At 33.3% G+C, this 23,366-nt stretch overlaps 3 protein-coding genes across 7 annotated transcripts; 2 read left to right on the forward strand and 1 right to left on the reverse strand.

Moving 5' to 3' along the window:
• Positions 1 to 283: 283 nt before the first annotated feature.
• On the forward strand, positions 284 to 10,719 carry LOC111987827 (heme-binding-like protein At3g10130, chloroplastic). Of its 5 annotated transcripts, none has more exons than XM_065779782.1 (10): positions 284 to 454; positions 1,051 to 1,588; positions 4,920 to 5,057; positions 5,148 to 5,216; positions 5,315 to 5,386; positions 5,593 to 5,675; positions 5,760 to 5,891; positions 6,094 to 6,304; positions 7,476 to 7,558; positions 10,290 to 10,719. In XM_065779782.1, exons 2-9 carry the CDS (start codon positions 1,190 to 1,192, stop codon positions 7,518 to 7,520), a joined length of 1,149 nt encoding a protein of 382 aa, XP_065635854.1. In that variant the 5' UTR covers positions 284 to 454; positions 1,051 to 1,189; the 3' UTR covers positions 7,521 to 7,558; positions 10,290 to 10,719. The 5 variants fall into 5 exon arrangements, with proteins under 5 accessions (XP_065635854.1, XP_023875338.1, XP_065635852.1 ...); XM_024019570.2 differs by lacking the exon at positions 10,290 to 10,719 and adding an exon at positions 9,017 to 9,189; XM_065779780.1 differs by lacking the exon at positions 10,290 to 10,719 and having other exon boundaries at positions 285 to 454; positions 7,476 to 7,997.
• Positions 10,720 to 14,460: 3,741 nt separating this feature from the next.
• Positions 14,461 to 17,237, forward strand: LOC111987819 (3-ketoacyl-CoA synthase 11). The gene is given in 3 exon segments (XM_024019561.2): positions 14,461 to 14,769; positions 15,389 to 16,580; positions 16,583 to 17,237. Coding segments are annotated over 2 exon segments (1,533 nt in total). The 5' UTR covers positions 14,461 to 14,769; positions 15,389 to 15,394; the 3' UTR covers positions 16,930 to 17,237.
• Positions 17,238 to 18,971: 1,734 nt separating this feature from the next.
• LOC111987818 (probable histone H2A variant 3) lies at positions 18,972 to 23,126 on the reverse strand. Its single transcript, XM_024019560.2, has 2 exons — positions 22,747 to 23,126; positions 18,972 to 19,580 (listed from the first exon to the last, which is right to left on the reverse strand). Exons 1-2 carry the CDS (start codon positions 22,855 to 22,857, stop codon positions 19,284 to 19,286), a joined length of 408 nt encoding a protein of 135 aa, XP_023875328.1. The 5' UTR covers positions 22,858 to 23,126; the 3' UTR covers positions 18,972 to 19,283.
• Positions 23,127 to 23,366: the final 240 nt, after the last annotated feature.

Raw genomic sequence — 23,366 nt, forward strand, 5'->3', positions numbered from 1 at the left:
AAACAAAAAATATATATAAATTAATTTCAAAAATTGCTTAATTGTAAGAAACGTGTAACTATAGTCTGCAATTCACATGGTTCTGATAACTCCCTGTAGATTGACATGATAACTCATAGCATAGAAAAAAGTGGAATGCTTCCCAACCATAAACCTGTACACTTTGGACTTTGGAGAAAAATATTAAAATTTTTAAAAGTCTAATAAAAAGACCTGTGGTGGTGACTATGACTAAAGAGTGTTTCATTCCAATTCCTTAACCAAAAAAACGAAGAGAGAAACCCAAATCAGTAAAACTTAGCAACAAGTAAAAAAAAAACTGAGTAGCAAGAAGAATAAAAAGAAAGGAAGAGCAAATAGAAGCAAACCTGAATGAAGAACAAAGAAGAGTAGCTAGCAAACAACAAAGAATGCTATAAAAATAGAATCAAGATGGAGACTAGAGAGAAGCAAGGTGAGCTGGAAAAAAAAAATACTAATCGATACTGTATTTGATTTCTTGAGATTTAAGATGGAGAGAATATCTTCTTCTTCTTTTTTGTCTGTTTTTTCCTTAGATTCAAGTAATAAATGTTAGTTTTTATCAATGAAATTATTTATAAAGCCATTAATTCAGATTTTAAATACAAATATTATCTCTTCAATTTCTATGTTTTGGAAAATGGGGCTTTAAATTTTTTATTATTTTTTTATTTATAAACCATCGGTTACAAAGGGGCCTAATTTTCTATCTTCAAAGGCCCCTAATTTTCGCTCTTCATATCAATTTTTCAATTTATTTCTATTAGGGGCACCTTAAATTTTTTCCCTTGGCAAAGGAGCCGTAATTAATTTGTATTGAGGGCTTCTTTTTATTTGGAACATTAGGCCATTGCATCAATTACTTCTATGATTGAGCTGACCCTTGATCTAAACTGCCAAACATGTTATTTACATAGGCAATGCCTCGTAAAAAAAAAATATATATATATATATAGAGAGAGAGAGAGAGAGAGAGAGTTGACAAACTTGCACTCGTTCTTGTTGCTGACTCAAATTTTATCGTGACAGTTAATGATTTGCCACACCAACATATTTTAATCTAAAAAGTTTCTCCAGTTACTTAAGTGATGGTATTAATTTGGCAAAGATTCACACGCAATACAGAGAAGCAAGTACACACACTATTTGTATTTTGAACCCCAAACAAATGGCCAATACCAAACTCTCCCACCAAACTTTCAATCCAATCCCCGCCGTCCATGTCACCTCCCGCCGACTGAGCCCCACCACCACCATACTTCCTCTCCAAATTTTCAAAAACAAAAGCTTAGCTCTTAAACTTAAAGCAAACCAAAAAAGCTTCAAATGGGCCATTGGACATAGCCTAGTGGACCAAACGGTCAACGCCGAACGGTTAGTGGGTTTTTTATACGATGATCTTCCACATGTCTTTGATGATCAGGGGATTGATCGGACGGCGTACGATGAGCTTTTGAAATTCAGGGACCCAATTACCAAGCTTGACACTCTAAGTGGGTTCCTGTTTAATATTGCTCTCTTGAAGACACTCTTCAGGCCTGAGTTACAGTTGCACTGGGTCAAACAGGTTTGCTTTACTATGATTCTTGTTTTAGTTTATGTTAAAAATAAAGTTAACGGGTGCGTTGACTTAATGGGATTGTTTGCAAAGAAATCATATGAGTACTTTTGTAGTGCAGACAACAAAGAAGATGATGTAGCCTGAATTTTGATTCTGTTAATCCGTACTTTTGAATGTGATTCAATTTTCAATGTTTTAATAATGATTTGGTGTGTCTCGGTGCCTCTCATGATGTTGACTACAAAACTTTAACGTTGGCTACCTAAGTTTAGGAGATTTCTGTTGATTGATGTTATTGAAGTTAGGATTCTTTGTTAAAAAATGCTAACGAATGCTTTTAGGGTATTGATTAATCAGGGACGGACCCAGGTGCAGGGCAAAGGAGGCCCGAGCCCCCCCTGGGTCTAAAAAAAAAAAAATTAGTATGTAAAATTTAAAAAAAACAGGTTTGGGCCCCTTGGTTTTTAGCTTGGGCCCCTCTTGATTTTTGGCTTAGGCCCCCTAGCCAGCCAGCCCAAGAGTTTTCAAAAACCCATGAAAACCTTAAAAAAAATATATATTGTATAAATCTATTTATAATAATAATAATAATAATATAATATATAATAATGTGGTTTATATTAGAATATTAGATTATTTATTTATATCTGATAATAGTAAGAGGACAAATAATTTTTTAATTGTTTGATTTGATCTAATTGCATTTAAATAGTAATTTGCACCTCATTGTTCACACTTTTTTTAACAAAAATTATTGTATAAATCTTCAAAATTTCATACCTATTAATCAATTTTTTATCCTAAATGCTGAAATATTAGATGTAACTTCTTAGAAAAGCTCTAAAATGTAAAAAAAAGTAAGTTCAAATCTATTAACCTAAGCACAAATAATTTAGTACAGTGAAAAAAATGTAGGCACAAGTTTACTTAAAGTTAGTTTGTGAAATAAAGTAATTTAATTTTAGCCATAATTTGGGCCAAATTAACTTGAGTTTTTTGCATTTTGAGCCAATGTAGACTTAACCTATTAACACAATGTAGGCATAACTAACTTGCTCCTCCTAAGAAAATTTCCTGGCTCCGCCAGTGACTATATGGATGTGCGTTTGAATTTTTATTTTTTATTTTTCGCTTATCTCCGGCCCCCCCTAGCTTGAAATCCTGCGTTCGTCCCTGTGATTAATAATCTATTTAAAAATGTTTTTATAGGAAATGAAAAAAAAAAATTAATATTTTGACAGCTTTTTTCATTTCCCATAAAAGTGGTATTAAAACATTCCTAAAATTGATTATTAATGAGTGCCCTAAGGACACTCGTTAGCATAATTCTTCTTTGTTTAGAGCACAATGGTTAGCAATTATAGTAATTAACGGTAGAGCTTCCCGATGCATGGGAATAGATAAATATTAGGCTAAAGTGCAAAATTGACTTTCTAACTTTGCTTTTGTTCATTTCAGTCATCTAACTTTGCTTTTGTTCATTTCAGTCTTCTAAGTTTCAGATTTATTTAATTAAAGCATTTCCGTTAATTTTGTTAAAAAATTTTGAAAAAAAAATGGAAAATATTTTTCAATGATTAATTGATTTTTTTTAATTTAAAAAATTTGAAGAAAAATTTATAAAATTAAAAAATTAACCACAACATATAACAAAAGTTGATGGAAAAGTCTTAATCGAATAAACTTGAAAGTTGGAGAATTGAAATGAAATATGAAGAAACTTAAACAGTTAGTTTTGCATTTTACCCAAAATATTATGTAATGGGCCATGTAATATATAAAACGTAAAAATTATTTCATGTATTGTTTATTTTAAAAAAAAATTAGATTTCTACAAATATTTTTTATATTTATATCTACAAATATATCATTCTATTATTTTTTGTGTGTTTGATTAATATTTTTTAAGGTGAATTATATGCTTCTAACTTCTGTTGCAGTGTGTTATATTTGCCTAATATACAACTAAATTTTTTAAGTTTCAAATTTATTATTCAAATTTCTCAACTCTTAAGGAATAAGAAGATTATCATAATAATCAAAACTCATCACAAAATTACTATATTATCTTAACCAAAATTAAAATGAACCAAAAGAATAAAATATATACTTTATAATTATTTATTATTCAAACAATAGGTAGGCAAATTCAAATTCATAGCCATGTAGATTGTGTTTTGATATAAACTCAAATTCTTATTTCCCCCAAAAAAAAAAAAATAAACAAAGTATTAACCTAAGCCAAAATTCAACCAAAGATATAAAAATGAGAGAGAAGACTTTGTGATGGGAAATTTAAAAAAAAAAATAGATACTAAAAAATAACCATCAACCTTAATTAGAGTTATAAGAAAGAACCAAAAAAAAAAGTTATAAAAATGAACAAAAATACACCAAAAGAAAGTAGAGAGAGAGAGAAAGTATTCTGAGTTTTGTGTAAAAAAAATATTGATTGAATGGTAGAAATTATATCAAATTTATACAAAATAAAATGGGAAAAAAAGGAGCCAAAATTTAAGAAAGAGAAAATTATGAAGAGGTGTAATATAAAAGTGGAGAGTAGTGGAGAGATAAAAAGGTAAAGAGGAGGGAAAAAGTTGGAAGAAGTGTAACAATAGGTGTAAACTGATAGGAAAGAAGAGTTTTTCTTTTCTTTTTCTTTTCTTTTTCTTTTTTTTTTTTTTTTTTTTTTTGAGAATACAGAGAAGAAAAGTTTAAAAAGAAAAAGAAATGTAGAAAATAAGTAGATGATGTGGCTCAACAAAAGTGCTGTAATAATAAATGCTACGCTTTAACTTTTAAATATATATAGATATAGATGTGTATGACTGGTTATATGATTCTTTTTCTGTTTTAATCTTAGTTTTTAGTTCTCTTTTTTAATGCCTTCTTTTTGGAATTTTTTTATGATTGCGAGTAAACCGCTACTTCTTGTTTTTTGGAATTGCTCTTTCTTCACCTTCTTTGGCACTATGCATTTGTAAGAAGAAATTAACTCTCTGTTTTTTGATCCCACCCAATCGGTTTGCATTTTATTTTATTTTTTTTATTGTTGTTTGATCTATTAATGGTCATCAATTGATTAATTTCACATTGAATTAAGTCCTAAAATTTTCTCACAAACACCAAGTAATCAAATGAAACTTTTTTTTTTCATGTGGACTTCAAGAATCAGTATAATTACGAATGCAACATATGACTTGGTCAATTACTCTGCTTAGGCATAACCTTTTTGTGCATTTTCAAGGAGTTAGTTTAGTATGAACGGTGACTGTAAATTCCAATAGGAGATCACATTATGAAATTACTGTAGACAGGACTGATTGAGTTGCTATAGACAGGACCTTATGAAATTACTACAAGGTGGACTGCGATCATGAAGTTTATCCTTCTGCCATGGAACCCAGAATTGGTCATTACAGGAACCTCTATCATGGGCATCAACCCAGAGACTGGAAAGTTTTGCAGCCATGTGGTAAGGTTCATTCCTCTTACCATATGAGAGAAGAACAGAATGTATGGCAAATAAAAATGTAAGCAATAATAATATTCTTGTAAACTGTAGGATTTTTGGGATTCCATAAAGAAAAATGACTACTTTTCTCTAGAAGGTTTGTGGGATGTGTTAAAGCAGGTACTGGCACTATCATCACTTGAAATGACATGAGATGATCATCTTTGTGTTTGTGTAATTTAATGCCCCTTCTGATGTGGAGATTGGAACTCTTGCAGCTGCGGATATACAAAACTCCAGACTTGGAATCACCCAAATATCAGATACTGAAAAGAACTGCTAACTATGAGGTTTCTCAATCTTTTCTTAAAGAAATTGTTTCTGCATTTAGTCATTTACCAGCTTATGCCTCTGCTGCTACTGTATTGATTTTAATTATCATTACTGAGAAATGACTCATGATATCAGTGTTTACAATGATATTCATGAGCTTACTATATATACAGGAATGTCCAGAAACTATATGAGTTCACTAGATTTTCAAATGATTCTACAGGTGAGAAAGTACACACCATTTATAGTGGTAGAAGCAAATGGAGACAAATTAGCTGGGTCAACTGGCTTTAATGATGTTACTGGGTGAGTGTCTTTAAGAATCCAATTCAGTTGTGCTATTGTGTTGTTGCTCTCTTGGATAACACACATGATAATTCATCTCTCTAGGTACATATTTGGAAAGAATTCCAGATCAGAGAAGATACCAATGACTACCCCTGTCTTCACGCAGGCATTTGATGCTGAACTTTCCAAAGTATCCATCCAAGTAGTTCTTCCATTGGAGAAAGATATTAGTAGGTGAGGCTCATCACTTTTATTGCACTCTAAATGCCAAAGAAAAAAAAGTAGATTTAGGTATCTGGATTTATTTTAAAACAATGCAACTGGATGCATTTCATTAGTTAGACAGTAGCAAAAAGATATGATCATTTCAAAATTATTTCATTAAATCTATTCAATAATGTAAGCAGTTCAGCACTAAGCATGTATCTCTGCCCAGTTTACCAGATCCTAATCAAGAAACAATTAGCTTGAGAAAGGTAGGAGGTATTGTTGCAGTTTTGAAGTTCAGTGGAAGAGCTACTGAAGATGTTGTTCGAGAGAAAGAAAAGGCACTTCGCTCTTCTCTTATAAATGATGGCCTCAAAACTAAGACAGGCTGTTTGCTTGCACAATACAATGATCCAGGCCGAACATGGAGCTTTGAAATGGTATGATATGGTATCGTAGCATTACTTCTTCTATTTTGTCCTGGTATATTATTTAAAAATTATTTCAACCATTTAGATAACCTGAAATATGATTAATTACATTAGTTCCACATGGAACAAAATTAGTAAAGAAGCGCAACTGAGAAACTAGATGGGGGCATGGGGCTAGAATGGTGGTAGTTAGATTCAAAAAAAAAAAAATCATTTCCTTCTTCTGTTTGGCAACCAAGCACAGCGTAAGGAAACCCTTATAATATGTAAAGGCCATCATAAGAGCTTTAATGCTTATATAAGAAAATGCCTCTGTCCATTTGAAGCTTCATAGAAGCCATCCATCCACCCAAGGAACTTAAAAATGGATTTGAGCTCCTGTCAGCCACTTTATTAACTCAAATTAAGAAGTCTGGATATTGGTTGTAGCTATGATATCTACAAATAGAGCATTCTAACTCTTTTATTGAGGGAGGAAGTAGAAGTGTAGAATGAAGACAAATATAGATGAATTCATGTTTTAACTGAATTGAGTACATTTTGTTTCAAGAATAAAGGAAAAACTTATGTTGATATCACTTAACACATTTTTTATATTGGAATTCTGAATCTCCTATGCTAGTGATCTTCGTAGCTACATTCTTATGCTTCATTTTTCTAAGTGTAGTAGGCTTGATCTTATTCCTTTCTGTAAATAGGCTAGTTTTTCTGCTGTATGTTTCAATTAATGCGATCTAACATTCAACCAAATTCAAGACTAATCAATTAGTCTTCCATGCAAATATCATTACCTCTGATGTTTATCATGATGTCAGATAGAGGTCAGTTTTGTTTTGCTGCTCTTAGGCATGAGCATAAACTGTTAGCCATCAAGGGCAAATACTCCTAGATTGCCTGGTAATTGGTTTTGGCGAGTGGGTTTAGCTTTGTGTAGGTTTTACTGGCCAAGGTTAGTCCAAAGGACTCTTCTTTAAAAAGGTTCCCGATGTTAAAAATTTTCCCCTTGTTTGTTAAACCAGCTATGTTAATGCCACGGCTAGTTTTATAAAATTGTCTTTCATTAACATTTATTAGTTGCTTACCCTATGAAAAATGATTACCCAGTTTTTGTGTATTTCCCAACTCCATACCAATTACTGACACTACTTTATGTAATTTTTGGTGTTTGGTTGCATTAAAGAGAAATGAGGTGCTGATATGGCTTGAGGAGTTCTCTTTGGATTAGTGAATTAAACGTGGCCATCCCTTTGACCTGCACTTCAGGTTGATCATTCTTGCCCCTTTTTTATTTTGGCATGAATTTATCTGGATGAACTGTAATGAACGAAACAATATAGGCATGGCTTAACATTATTATAGTTACCCTTGGGTGAATAGAAGTTGATCAACCAGGATATAGTAAAGAAATGTAATCAGCAACCACATTGTTCTGCATCTTCTCGTTGGGTTCATTATGATCCCAGTTTTCCATTTACTATCTAACGAAATGAACACTGTTGTACTTGTAATTCCCTCTAAGATCTGCCAGTTTCCAAACCATGGCAGCGTTCTCCATTGCTATGTGTTGTATGCTGTATCATTATTGGACACTAAAAACCAAATATGTCCACAATCATTAAGTATTATCCCCCAAGTCCAACCCACCCCTTCTTTTACTGGTAGGATTTGGAATAATCCAAAGATAAAAATCACATTTCTTTTCTTGTTGAGTTGGAAATATTTCTTGCTCTTAATTTTGAGCTTGACTTTGTTGTTTCCTTTAGCATTCTAATGCCTAGCTACGGGCACACCTACACCCATACCCAATTGATTTAGCAAGGGGCAACTAAAAATAGCTTTTTTATTTTCTAGACAATGTTCCAAAATCTTCCAATGTGGAATGACTAAAGACTAAAATCTTGTTTCTATTCCGATGAGTCTCCAACTATTGACAACACAGTCTCAGCCAACACTTGGGTTTACCTCAAGCACACGTTGCAGATCTGGTACAGTTGGCTGGTTTACCAAATAAATCATAAATGCATGTACTAATACTGTAGTGCACGTGAACTGTGAAGTTTTTACTAAATTTTCAAGCTTTCCAGGATTCCACTTTATTATAATTATGGTTCCTCTCCTAGCATTCTATCTTCCCTTCTCTAAATATAAAATACTATATGCAGATGTTTGGATGGGTTTTTTCTTCACTTTTTTAACAAGGTCTCAGTTAAAAAATATTATTAAAAAAAAATTTACAAATTAAGTTACAAAACTCTTGGCTTTAATTGATTAATTTATATTTAAAAAAAGAATAGCAATATAATAGATATTTTATGGAGTTTCCAATCAAATTTTAAAAAAAAAAGTAATGTTACGGCCACAACTATTTTATAATATTTTTACAAAATATTGATGTAACTAATTTTTTATTAGTTTTCATCTAGACCTACAATTAATTTTATTTTTTATTTACCAATAATAACTCACCACATTAGCAGATTATACAATTTTTTGTAAAATAATTTATATCTCTAGCATTATTCTTTAAAAAATAATATATAAAAAAAAGTTGTACATAAAAAACGTATTAATTAAACAACTTTTGGGAAAAAAAATTAAATGCGGAATAATCTTTCTTCCTCTCTCTTTTGAAATTTTATTGGCTTGTTTAAATATTGTTAATCTCACTTAATTATCAATGTTTCTTTGCATTAATTCTTGATGTGCATTGTGGGCCAAAAGAAACGGAGATACGGAGTGGATAAACAGCTTAGCACATGGGCACAGGGAGGAATCTTACAGCCATGTGGGAGAATGAGATTCATCATGTGACCCAGCCAATCCTCATGAAATCTGAAAATGATAACAAGAATTAACTTTTTAAGTGGGCCAGCCCAAATTTACAGTAAATAATTCCAAACTTTAGCATAAGACTTTTAATGCAATATTCCAATTTTTAATTGATATAATGAATTAACATAAATGTTTACACTTAAAAAAAAATAAAAAATGAAAAAGGGCAGACTTAGTACAGTACTTAGGTACTGTTCTTTAAGTTCACCTCTTAATATTCTGTCATGTGAATTTTTTCTCGTATGATGAAAGTGTATTTTTTAGTTAAGTAGCCAACTGACTCAATCTTAAGCAGAGAACCTAAGGAACAACACTTAAGATATTGTACCTAAGTTTTATCATTTTAAAAATACATCCAATGCCTACTTATTCAAATACCAAACTCTAGGGTGTAAAATTTAAATTCTGAAATGTCAAAATAAAAATCTAAACACTCTCAAATTTTAAGAAGTAAAATTCATATTCTGAAATTTTAAGATGTAAAATTCAAATACTTTCAAACTTTAGAAATGTAATTTGCAATTTACCAAATTTTTTATTAGTTTGGTTACCAAACCGGTGTAATAATTTGAAAGTGATATATCATTATTACAGTTTTTTAAAAATACTCAGCACTAAAATGATTTTCCATTAAACTATTTATTGCAAAAAATCTATAGCTAAAGCTCTGCATATACTGCATCTCAACAATCTCAAATTAGTAAGTCTATCTTTAGGTTTAAGTACTCATTCATTTATTACCTATGGTGTGAAACAAGATGTGACTTATTATTCGTTTATTCATTTATTCACTATCTATGCCAAAGTTCTGAAAATATACCATTTTCTTTGCTTGCACCTTGTTGACAATAGAGCAGTATCTCTTTTTTTTTTTTTTTTTTTTTTTGCTTTTTTTTTTAATAATTCAATAGTTGATATTTACAATAGGAGAGGAGATTTAAACTCTGGACATTTTCACTGGAAACACTAAGAAGTGTCAGTCGAGCTACAAAACTCTTGACAAGAGTAACATCTATTGGTTTAAATTGACATAAAAGGTTCAAATAACTCACACAAACTAATAGACATTTATTTATTTTGAAAAATAAAGGCAAAATTATATTATAAAATAAAATAATTAAGATACACAACCATCTTTTATTTGACAAAATGATTTTTGTAGGGGGTCGGTTTGTCTGCACAAAAGCCAACGGACCCTTAGCCCATGGAGATGGGATAAAGAAAGAAAGAAAGGTTCGGGCCTAGTCCAAGATACCGAGAAGGGCTAACCAAGCATCATGGTAGAGCAAGGTCCAAGCCGTCTTATGGACTATGGACTCCGTCCCAACGATGGCCTTCACTGCAATTTGGTTGCTAGCCGAGGAGACACAACCTCAACACTTGACCGACGATGTAAGCAAGCAAGGAAAGAACCAATGGAGGGCTATAGTCCAACGGAAATATACTTGATAAACCAGAAGGGATAGCGCCTAAATCCAGCAAAAATCATCTGCATTAAATGGATGTTTTTACCTATCAATGGCTGCATTTATTACTAATGAACGGTACTTCTCACCCAATAATCCACTCATCCCCCTAAATGGTAGAGGAAAACACTTGATGTGACATGTATATTTTGATCTCCACTACATGATCTCACTACTAAGAGCATCCGCAATAGTAGAGTTAAAAATTTAGCTATTTACTCTACCAAAAGTTATTTTATATATTTTACCTACGTACATGCTGCAGTAGTGGATCTATTTTAACTTTTAATACAATAAAATAATATAAACATCACAATAAAATAATATATCTACTACAATAAAATAATATATCCTCTACAATATAATAATATATCCACTACAATAAACAACAATCACAACCACCCGCAACCACTACCGCCGCCACTACCGCTGCCACCACCAACTCTTCCACCGCCACTGCAATCACTACCGCTGCTACTACCATCGCCACCACCACCACCACCGCCACCACCGACTCTTCCACCGCCACCACCACCACCGCCACTGCATGATAGCAAATATTCATAAAGATAATTTGTCAATCGTCATGATAGCCTATTATCGTCTCAATTGTCCGGAAGCAATCTTGGATCAATGTGAACTATGAAATGGAGGAACTTTATAAGAAAACATATAAAATAGAACACATATAATAGTTGGAACAATGTAGTCCATAGATTACTCACATACATAACTCAAACCAAATTACAATAAAACTCACATACATAACTTATATATATATATATATGGACAATTTTATTTAAAGCAGTTCAATGGTCATGCACGAAAAGATGAAATAGAAAAAGTAACCGAAATGAATGAGTGACAAAATATTTATAGACATAATTACAGCTGTTCAAATGTGTACAAGGTAAATAGGGCAGCTCTACATAGAGTCTAGGGTGTTCAGTGTTCACAGGACCACCCTGGCCTAAAAAAAAAAATTATTATTATGTACAAATTTTAAAAATTTATGAATTTTTTATCCTTAAAAAAATTTAGTGACCATCCTAAATTTTTTTAGGTCCAACATAACTAGACTTTGACAATAAACTTGGTTGTAGACTAAGACTATAACTTCATTCAATTTTTTTTTAATTAGGTGTAAATTTTGACAAATCTACCATTTAATTACATTTTCTTCTTATATCATCTATACTTGCAAAATTTCAAGAAGATCAATATCAATAGTCATCAATCAAAGGTTTAAATTTTAAATTTTTGTAGTTTAAAATTATACATATAAAATAAGTTTATGGATTAAATAGTAAAAAACACCCGATTGACATGAAATTTGTTCAAATGTGTACAAGGTGAATAGGGCAGCTCCACACAAAGTCTAGGGTGTTCACGGGACCACCCTAGCCTTAAAAAAAATTATGTATAAATTTTAAAAATTTATGATTTTTTTATCCTTAAAAAAAATCTAGTGACAACCCTGCATTTTTTTAGGTCCAACATAATTAAACTTTGACAATAAACTTGGTTGTAAACTAAGATTATAACTCCATTCAATATTTTTTTTTATTGGGTGTGAATTTTGACAAATCCACTATTTAATTACATTTTCTTCTTATATCCTTTATACTTGCAAAATTTCAAGAAGATTAAATATCAATAGTCATCAATCAAATGTTTAAATATTTAGTTTTTGTAGTTTAAAATTGTACATATAAAATAAGTTTATATATTTAATAATAAATAACATCCAATTGGCATGAAATTTGACATGTGTTTTAAGAATATAGAGAACATGCAATTTAACTGTTATATTTTCAAAATATGTAGCAATGTTAATTTGTTTAGTGAGAGTTGTAGCCTTAGACTACAACTAAGTTTGTAGTCAAACTTTGTCCTTAAACTTTAATCCCCTTAATAATATATTAGATCCTAACAAACAAAAAGAAAAACTTCAAGAAACAATTTATTTAACTAAAATTTTGAAAGATATGTGTCTTGCAATATTGATAATGAGACTATCATGTAACGATTTCAAAATAAGAAAATTTGTGAAAGGAAATTGTAAGATTTTATGTGTTTACGTGCATTTTTTTTTTTTTTGTCAATATATAAAGTTATTTTTTTATTAGATTTTGTATAATTTAAGTTTTTTAATAACTACCCTATAAAAAATTTCTAGAGCCACCATTGTGAATAGTTATATTGTTCTAGAAAAAAGTACATAATATATAGATATAGACACATTGTTCTGGATGAAAAAATAATTAAATATTGGAATTGAATAGGCACAGCCCACATAAGCATCAAGGATGCTCCTGTGCCCCGAGAGCTAATAATGACTGTGATTTTCATATCAAGGAGTACATGAGAATACACAAGCATGAAGTGAGGAGAGAAGAGATATTTAGAGTCTATTTGAGATCCGTTTATTTTGCTGAAACTGAAAACTTTTTGCTGAAAGTACTATACACAAAGGTAAAAGTTAGCTGAAATAGTATAGTGGGACCTATGAATAGTATCAAAAAGTGCAGTGGGACTCATAAATAGTAGCAAAAATAAATTGAACAGTAAAATAAATTAGCTTTTTAAGCTGGGGCCAAACACACACCAAGTGTGGGTTCAGTTGACTTTTAACTTTATTTATAATACTTTCAGCAAAATAAGCGGATTTTAAACAGACTTATAGAAGAAGAAGGAAAAGTAAAGAAAAGGTTGAGAGTTGAGAGGAAAAAGGAAATTAAGAGGGAGAGATGTTTTATTTTTTATTTTTTTATAGAATGAAGTAAAATACACTATTCTAAACATGCATTTTCTAGAACCTGAAAAAAGTGTTAAACACCTTAGCTTTTTTTTTTTTTTTTTTTCCCCCGCATTTTACTATCCACGAACTAAGTAGAGAAATACAATTTGAGTAAAGATGTTAAACACGCTATAGTTAAAGCAATAGGATTTTTATCTTTTAAAATTTACTTCTAGACTGCCCGACATAGAAATGTGTAGAAAACATATAGTTATATTAAGCAACGCTTCCTAAACAAAAAAATTGATAACATTTTTTATTTTTTTGCTTTATGCCAGATTTTTTTTTTACCAGTGAATGTGGAGTATGGAGTGAGTAGAGTTAACTTTTTAAGTTCTACTTATCATTTCAACTATATTTCAGCCCTATTTTTAGCACCTTTTATCAATTCATACTAATTTTTTATTAGCTAAACTCCACAATAACTTATTATTAAAGAACATTTTATGGTAATGGATAATATTTTCCTTTTTTATACTTGTCAAACTTGTTCTAGTTCTTAATTTGGATCTACCTTTTTTTTTTTTTTTGAGAATCAAAAATTTTTCATATATGTTATCAAAAAAAATAAAAAAAATTCATATAATAATTTATATTTATTTTTCCATGAATGATTTTACATAATTTTTTTTTAAAGAGTTTAAACTTATAGCATTCGTTATTGATGATAGTTTTTTATTATCAAACTAAGAAATCAATAAGTTTTTGGTATAAATGAAAATTAAAACCCAAATTTCTTATACAACTATAAAAAAAATTTACCAATAAAGCTAACTAAAACCCACAAAAAAAATTTGCGTGAGAGTATTAATATGGCAACTGGCAAAGCAAATCACAACCGTGGGATTTCCCGAAAGGACCGAACACGCACTGTTCTCAGAAAAGTCAAAATCAACATTTCTTTTTTTTTTTGATGGGTCAAAATCAACATTTCAAAAACAAAAACAAAAAAAAAAAAAAAAAAATCAAACCCGGATAGCGCCGCCTTGAAGAGTAAAAATTTATAAATAAAACAAAAAATTAGAAATTAAAGTTAAAATCCTGAAGACGCGTTGTCTTCGCGGCTTTCCTCTACGGCTTCTAAAAATTCAATAATATATTTGTTTGTCTATTCTGTCAATGGCTTTTGTTTGTTTTGGCATTATCTTCTCCACCACTTCTATAAATTTATTCCCACCTCACACCTCGGCCTCGCACAACCTCAACATCCAATAATTTAAAAAAAATTAGTTTTATTTTACCGTTTTTCCAAACCTTTTTTTTTTTTTTTATAATTATTACCATTTAATTTAATCTCTCTCTCTCTCTCTTTTTGTCTTTCCCTTTGGTTGCTCCGGGGAGTTTTCTACGATCTCTGGTGGGATTCGACATTCAAGGTCTGTTTTTTCGATCTGGGTTTTGTTTGATTTTGCTATTTCTATCTTTGTATGCATGAAATTTTAGTAATTTTTTTGGAGTTTTCCTCTCTTTTTTTATGGTTTTTTCTTGCTACTAACTTGTTCAGATTGTTGAAAATTCTGGTCTTTGATGTGAATTTTGATCTGGGTTTTTTTTGTTAAAGTCTTTTTTCTGCTCTTGGCTTCGATAGATGTGTGCAAAATCTATTTTTGAGGTGGGATTCTGATCTGGGATTGATGATTGATAGCTTAGTTTGATGTATGTATTTAAATTTTGAAATGATGGGTTTTGCATTAATAAAAAAGATAAAAACAAGAAATTATGTATTAATGTTGCAATGTATGTATTTCAATTTTGTAGATTTAGATTTCTCAGAGGGCCCACTTTTTAGAAACTCCATTTAGAACCCTAAATTCAAAATTTTGACTACCATTTCTGATCAAATTTATTATTGAAAGACTGATCAAGTATCTTGGAACATCTTTGTATAATTCTTATCTTCTTTTGAAATGTTCATAATGTGTGCTTAGAATTGATTGTAAATATGATTTTTTTTTCCCGGTATTTGATCTCACTCAATCGTTGAATGTCTGGCAGGAAAGAATGACAGAGACAAAATCAAACGTGTCGTTGAAACCGTCATCATCATCGCGAAATCTCCCTGATTTCAAAAAATCAATTAAACTAAAATATGTGAAGCTTGGTTACCATTACCTCATCACCCATGGAATGTACCTCTTCATCACCCCTCTCGTAGTCCTAATTGCCGTGCAGCTCTCAACATTTTCATTCCAAGATCTTTATGATCTTTGGGAGCATCTCCAATACAATCTAATCTCCGTGATCATCTGCTCAACTCTCCTTGTTTTCTTGTCCACCGTGTACTTTGTCACTCGTCCTCGTCCTGTATACCTTGTCGATTTCTCTTGCTACAAGCCTGAAGAGTCTCGGAAATGCACCAAAAGGATCTTCATGGATCAATCTCGGCTGACTGGTACATTTTCAGAGGAGAATCTTGAATTCCAGAAAAAGATCCTTGAGAGATCTGGCCTTGGTGATTCTACTTACCTGCCAGAGGCTGTTTTGAATATTCCTCCAAATCCCTCCATGAAAGAAGCTAGAAAAGAAGCTGAGGCTGTGATGTATGGTGCTATTGATGAGCTTTTTGCCAAGACCTCTGTCAAGCCCAAAGACATTGGCATTTTGGTTGTGAATTGCAGCTTGTTCAATCCGACCCCATCTCTTTCTGCCATGGTTATCAATCACTACAAGCTTCGGGGTAACATAGTTAGCTACAATCTGGGTGGGATGGGTTGCAGTGCAGGTCTTATTTCAATTGCACTTGCTAAAGATCTTCTTCAGGTCCATCCCAACTCCTATGCATTGGTCATCAGTATGGAGAACATCACATTGAATTGGTATTTTGGAAATGACAGATCAAAGCTCGTTTCAAATTGCTTATTCCGAATGGGAGGAGCCGCGATACTACTTTCAAACAAAAGCTCTGATAGAAGAAGATCCAAATACCAATTGGTACATGCTGTTCGTACCCACAAAGGTGCAGATGACAAGTGCTTTGGCTGCGTCACCCAAGAAGAAGACTCCAATGGGAAGGTTGGTGTTACGTTGTCAAAGGATCTTATGGCAGTTGCTGGTGATGCCCTGAAGACCAACATCACCACTTTGGGGCCTCTTGTTCTGCCAATGTCAGAACAGCTGCTATTCTTTGCTACATTGATTGGGAAAAAACTATTCAAGATGAAGATCAAGCCTTATATTCCAGATTTTAAACTAGCTTTGAGCATTTCTGCATTCATGCTGGAGGAAGAGCTGTTTTGGATGAACTGGAGAAGAATTTGCAACTATCTGATTGGCATATGGAACCATCAAGGATGACACTCCACCGATTTGGCAACACCTCAAGCAGTTCTCTGTGGTATGAATTGGCTTATACAGAAGCAAAGGGAAGAATGAAGAAGGGAGATAGGACATGGCAAATAGCTTTTGGTTCAGGGTTTAAGTGTAACAGTGCTGTTTGGAAGGCTCTAAGGATCATAAACCCAGCAAAGGAGAAGAGCCCTTGGATGGATGAAATTCATAGTTTCCCAGTGGATGTTCCAAAGATATCGGCAATCTAATGGATAAAAAAATGGTGAATTTTGGCACATGGTGTTGGGCTTTTGCAAATGGTGATTTTTTTTTTTTTTTTCTTTCTTTTAACTGAGGTGTTGGATTCATTTCTACTTTTCATATCTAGATTTGGGGACTTGATTGTGCTTGTACGGCTGTGGAGTGGTAGTCTTGGGATGTGAGGACAGTTGCATATTTTTACTGGTTCATGGGGCAAATTATGTTTTTGGTATTTCTTAGGATCTAAGATTGAAATTAGAAGTTGGAACTAATTATTTCTAGTAATAACATCTTTGACTCATGCATTTTGTCCCTACTTGCATCTTCGCTATGTTTTTGCTTTGTTACATCGCCGTATGTAGAACAACTTGAAATTGGTTTTTACCTTTTACTAAAAGATCTACCCAACACTAGTACTTGCAGTTGTAGTTAATAAAAACCAGGCATGCATTACATCCATTTGCACAGTGCTGTGCGCAGTGGGAAAGCATTCTCATAGGCCACAGACTGGGTACTGGCTAGTGATCCTCTTCATGCAATGTTTCTCTTCCTCTTGTTACGGCTTTCACATCTCACCTCCTTCATATCCTTTTTCAAACCTAATTGTGGCTAGTCAACTTCAAAATTCTTCTGCATCTCACTAGCTATCGATCTCTTTTCATTTTTTTTTTTTTTTTTTTTTTTTTTTTTTAATGCTGTGGTGACTCGTTTTTTGCACCAATATGAGTCACTACTCACTATAGCCTTGTGATCTTCTTTGTTATATTGTTTAATATTTTTTTTATTTTTCATTTTTTGATGAATAAATAAGGAAGCTCGCAGGTGTGGTCACTGCCCCCTGGCCCACTTAAACCCTATTCATGAATGGCATAGAACCACCCGCGCAATAGTAGGACTTGCCCACTACTTGAACACTCAATCTCAAACTCTCAAGATGATGGCCACAAGGGTTTCTTGACCACTAAGCCACTTCTATGGGTGGTTGTTTAATTCTTTTTATTATCTGTACTCATATCTTTCTCAACCAGTGCCCATGTATCCAAAATCCTTCTAGAGCATCAACTCCTAATTCCTAATCAGAAATTGGCATGCCATTGAACATGGCTGTGGATGACTTTGATGGAGTTTGGTAGCAGTGGTGTGGTTGTTGCAGGTAGGCTTATCGGTCAAGAGGGAAAAAGCCAGCAAGGTATCAGTCGTAGAACATGTGACTTATAATGATGATAGGGTGATTAGTCGGTCAAAATGGGTGGCGGTCAAAATGGGTGGAGGAAGGTTCGGCGATGAAGGAGACCGAGGAGGAGAGTATTAAGTAATTCAATAGTGATGGATAGCACAGTTTGTGTGGATGGCTTGGATGTTGCTCATGGGTGACTTAGAACGGCATAGTTTGCATCGGTTTCATGGAGGTTGGCGATGCCAGTGTGTCGTGACTCAGACGGTTGAAATTAGTTGGATAATTTTATTATCAACTTTTTTTTTTTTAATAAGTAAAAATAAAATGGTTGGGTAATGTAAAATATAAACAGAATAAATAGAGATGATGAAAGTATAGAGACATTAATGCAGGCCCATTTAAAAAGTTAGATAGTTAAAATTGAAAGGGAAAAAAAAAAAAAAAATTATCTCTACTTAATTTGACAAAGTGAGCATACTACTTTATTACACTTTAGCTCCTGATTCGAACGCAATAATGGTGCTTTAAAATGTTAAAGACCTTGATGGTGAGGCCTTTACCGCAGTCGGCAGAAGGCAATAGAAAGTGAAATAGTGGATCTTCTGTTAAACATTTCCATAAAGCACATGATTTATCAAGGGCTACATATGAACTCTCATATCACCAAGGTTAGACATCAACAAAATGATAATATGAAACCTACACCCACAGCAAATGGTATAGTAAGTTCAACGTGAATCACGCAATTACACGATTTCAATATATTATCATCATATGAGAGATTAAAGCTTCTATTTAGCGTTAGCCAATTCCTGCTGACTAATCTGTGCAAGATAAATAATCGAGCAAAACCAATACAATGGAACAAACAGGTGCAATTCAAATGTCCCAAAGGAATTCGAATTAAAAATAGCAATTGATACTACACAATACCCGAATGTCTAAAAGTCAGCCTAAGATTAAAATAAAATGTCAGACAATGACATTATCCACAACACATATAATCAGAAACATAACTAGTTCAGAAACAAGGAGATCAAGCATGAACAATAATGATTTGAACACACAATTGGAGACCCTGCTTCCAAAGAAAGAAGAGAACAGAAATCCATGACTCAAGTACCACGAAGGTGCATCTATTCCTAGAAAGTTGGCAAATGTAAGCAGCCATAATCCATTTGTAATCTAGTCCTTGGATGACTTGTTGATAAGTGATTTGTGGATGTGAGGGATCACACCTCCACCTGCAATGGTTCCCTTGATGAGAGTATCAAGTTCCTCATCACCTCGGATTGCAAGCTGCAAATGCCTGGGAGTAATACGTTTGACCTTGAGATCCTTACTTGCATTGCCAGCCAACTCCAACACCTCTGCAGTCAAATACTCTAAGATTGCTGCAGAGTAGACTGCAGCTGTTGCTCCTACTCTCCCACTAGATGTGGTCCTTGACTTCAATAAACGGTGGATCCTACCCACTGGGAACTGCAATTATTCATTCCAGAACAAATCACAAAAGTCAGAAAACATAGAGTATACTTTCCAATAGCATCCCAATGTCTAACATCAGTACCTAATGATTAATCCATCAAAAACAAGTCCCTGCTTTGGTTTCAATTTCCACCATCTCAGAAGTCAAACTAAGTTTCATAAAAAGTAAAAATTGGTTGACAAATTTTTGATATGTTGTCATCACAAATTACAACACTATTCAAGCAAACATTGAAGTGGCCACAAAGTGAAGAAAGGAAGAGAACAGGCAAGCAGTCCATGTAAAAAGCAGCTGAAAGGAAGTTACCTACATTAAATACGAGCAAACCTAACCACTCAATAATGTTAGTTTCAGCTTGTCTATTATTCAGCATTGCATTATTTTCTTGGACAGTTAAAAACACAGCACCAATCCTTTCCCCAATATCCAGAAGAAGCAAAAGGGACTAGAGTAAAAAACTAAGCCCACCTCCAACAACATACACTGATCTGCCGAGCCTAACTCAATTCAAGTAGGCCCATGAGCTCTAGCTCATATTGCAAATCCTCCCCCATTTAAATACAGGGTGGAGAGCAAACTAGTGGGCATGTTTAACTTAAATTTTATAATAATAAGTGTCCTAGGTTTCTCAGGATATTACTTAGTTTATATGCATAAAGTCAATCAAACCTCAGTCCACGTCAAGGACTACACATTAGCCACAAAACCAGTATGATGCAAATAAAACTAATAACAAAAAATTGTTGCCAAGGTTCTGCGGATATGTATATATAAGATAGGTAAAAATAATTTTATTGCAACGAGACTAATTCATGAAGAAATACACGAAGTAGCCTAAAGAATTACAAACAGAGAAAATATCTACATATGAATGGACTCTGAAAGATTGAACAAAGTTAGTACCCGAAGCAAAAGACATGATACATAATCACCATTAATGACATGGCAAAGAAACACATGCAATGATATTGTTATTCTTCATTCTTACAATCCTCAAGTACAAAGATGTAAACCTTTGTACTGATTTCAAACAGTGTATCACATCTGCTTACTCGTTACAAAATCATCAAGCCATGCAAATCAAGTTTTGAAATTAATAACTCAAATATCATACAAAGCCACCAAGTACAGAAGCCACCATCAAATTGCATAAAACTGAGGCGCCTACTACCTTATAGAAGTCATCAGTACTTCTCAAAAACCATAAGTATATATAACAGGTCAATCTCACCGACAATAGGACTGTTTCTTTTAATAAATTCAAATGATACTCTTAGCTCAACCAATCTTCCAACGAGTAATGCTTTGATTAAAAAAACAATATTTACAAAGGGGCGGGCTCCCCTCCTGTTATAACATCTCCAGTTCTCTCATGTTTTTACACCAATGAAAGACACGTGGCAAGCAACAAATCCTAAGGTTAGAAAAATCACACGTCAAATACCACTTTTTTCTCTCAATTTTTTGTCTTTCTTTCTTCTTTGCATCTTTCTCCATCCCCACCCTAACGGACCTCACCTACCTGAGCATCAGATGCGTCCAAATTGGCAGATTGGAACTTGATGGCAATGGTTTGGGCTAAAACGGTGGGTTTCACATCTAAGACTGGCATAGCAAAACAAGAAACCATTGCTGTTTGGATTGACATGGTGGGTTTCATGGCTATGCCGCTATGAGCATCAAGGCTCGTTCTGGCAGAGGCTTTTGAAATTGAGGTCCTCCGGCAAGCTTGGGGAGGTGAGACATCGGGTTTGATATGGATATCTGGCCGTGGGAGTTCCAATGGGTTGTGGGTTTGGCATGAGACTTCTGAATATGCTTTGAAAGCTGTGAAAGAATCAGCCATGAAAGCTTTGAAAGCTTCCTCTCCTTCTTCAAAGCTTTGAAAGCAGCCATGATATTCTTCTCTAATCTTTTATTCCTTATTTTTTTTATTCATTTATCCAATTAATTGACCTCTCTCTTCACATTCAAATCACTAATTCAAATCACAATTAATAAAACCCAAATCAAAGACCCAATTCATTGTTCTGTTCTCCATCAAAAGTTGTTCCCATCAAACTTTGAAGCTCTTGAAAGAGTTCTTGAGCTTTTTAGATATGGATCTGGAGTGGCTGATCATTTTGTGATAGTGGAAATCATCAAAACATGATTTTGAAAGATCATTTTTCGTAACAGGTGATTGAAGCAAACCCAGAAAAATTTTATTGAAAACTGAAAAGGGTTAAAAGGGAGAGAAAATTATGTGGCTTATTTATAAGCTTAGGATTTGTTGCTTGCCACGTGTCTTTCATTGGTGTAAAAACATGAGAGAACTGGAGACATTATAACGGGAGGTGAGCCCGCCCCATTTACAAAAGCCTATATGATAAGATATGCATATTTTGGATTGCAATAGTATAGTTATTCACGCTAATGTTCATCATAACATAGATTTGCCCTACTATTTGGACATCTACTCAGCCAAACATGCCATGACTCGATTGAAAATAATGGTAAAGGAAAACAGCTATTAAAAAATATAAAAAGGGTTCTACACAGATTATTTATTATTATTAAAGTGTAAAGCTACACACGAACCCATTAATGCCTTTTCGAGCCACGACGGCACTCTCCAGCCACAATTGTGAGAGAAGAAAACGGATTAATCAAATATCACAAAGCTATTTGCATACACATCACAAATGATAGACTAATAATAGACTTCCAAAAACAAAAACAAAACCAAAAAACAATAAATAAATAAACCCCTTAAAAAAGAAAAGAAAAACGTTATGAAAAGAATTTTAAGGGAATTTTAAATGTTCCACGTTCCAACAACAAACCCTGTTTGGTTCCTACTAAAAACTAAAAGCCAGCAAATTTTTAAATTATATATATATATATATATATATTATATAATTTTGTTTTGCTGTTTAGTCCCCAAGGAATGAAATATCACCAAACCCAAGTCATAAAAAATCACTCATCAAACAATCTCTACAGTATTTTTCAGGAACCGAACCAAACCAAACAGTGCACAAAGCGTCCTAAAAACAAGTGAAAGCCCTACGTTTAACAACTAATTCGATTTATAAGGGGGGGAAGAGAAAGTATAAAATTGAAAGAGAAAAACAGAGAGAGAGATCTGAAGAGTGAAGAGGAGAGAGGAGAGAGGACCTGAAGGCCAGCACGAGAGGAACGAGAGATGGGTTTCTTCTTGCTGTCTTTGTCCTTGTTGGCCGCTGCCCCCTTTCCCATAATCAAACCCTTTGCGCCCTTTCCCGACATCTTTCTTCTTCTTCTTCTTCTTCTTCTTATTTTTCCCGCCAACCCCTTAAGGTTTTTAAGAAAAAAGATTTGATTTGTTTAAGGAAAATTGGACGAGGTAAATTGGCTGGGGTGGGAACAAAGGCAGTCGGGGGATACTAGGAGAGAGAGAGAGAGACAGAGCGAGAGAGAAGAGGGGTTCGGTTTCGGTTTGGTTTTGTTTTGAGATCGAGAGAACTGAGAAAGGTTGCTTCGTCGCTGCTAACTAATGATATATATATATATATAAGCGGGTACTCCTAAGTCCTACCCCAGCTTCCAGAGGGTTTTGTTTTATTTGTTCACCCCCACGCCACCACTTTTACAAAACTAACCCTACTCTTTTCCGCTTATTTACGATACCATACTCTGCTATTACGCCATCGGCCTATCCAATGCTATCTCCTTTTTCTTTTCTTTTCTTTTCTTTTTTTTTTTTTCTTTTTTTATTGGAAAACTAAAATAGTTGACCTGACCCCTCGAACTTCGCA

The sequence above is a fragment of the Quercus suber genome, unplaced genomic scaffold (genome assembly GCF_002906115.3).
Source record: "Quercus suber isolate HL8 unplaced genomic scaffold, Cork oak 2.0 scaffold_217, whole genome shotgun sequence".
Classification (NCBI taxonomy): Eukaryota; Viridiplantae; Streptophyta; class Magnoliopsida; order Fagales; family Fagaceae; genus Quercus; species Quercus suber.

Bases quoted from the DNA above. Each gene is read 5' to 3' on its own strand.
- LOC111987827 (XM_065779782.1), top strand. From the start codon at position 1,190: ATGGCCAATACCAAACTCTCCCACCAAACTTTCAATCCAATCCCCGCC. The intron at 5,058-5,147 runs GTAAGGTTCATT...TGTAAACTGTAG, and splicing joins GAAAGTTTTGCAGCCATGTG to GATTTTTGGGATTCCATAAA. The intron at 5,217-5,314 runs GTACTGGCACTA...GAACTCTTGCAG, and splicing joins TGTGGGATGTGTTAAAGCAG to CTGCGGATATACAAAACTCC.
- LOC111987818 (XM_024019560.2), bottom strand. From the start codon at position 22,857: ATGTCGGGAAAGGGCGCAAAGGGTTTGATTATGGGAAAGGGGGCAGCG. The intron at 19,581-22,746 runs GTCCTCTCTCCT...GAATAATTGCAG, and splicing joins CCTCTCGTGCTGGCCTTCAG to TTCCCAGTGGGTAGGATCCA.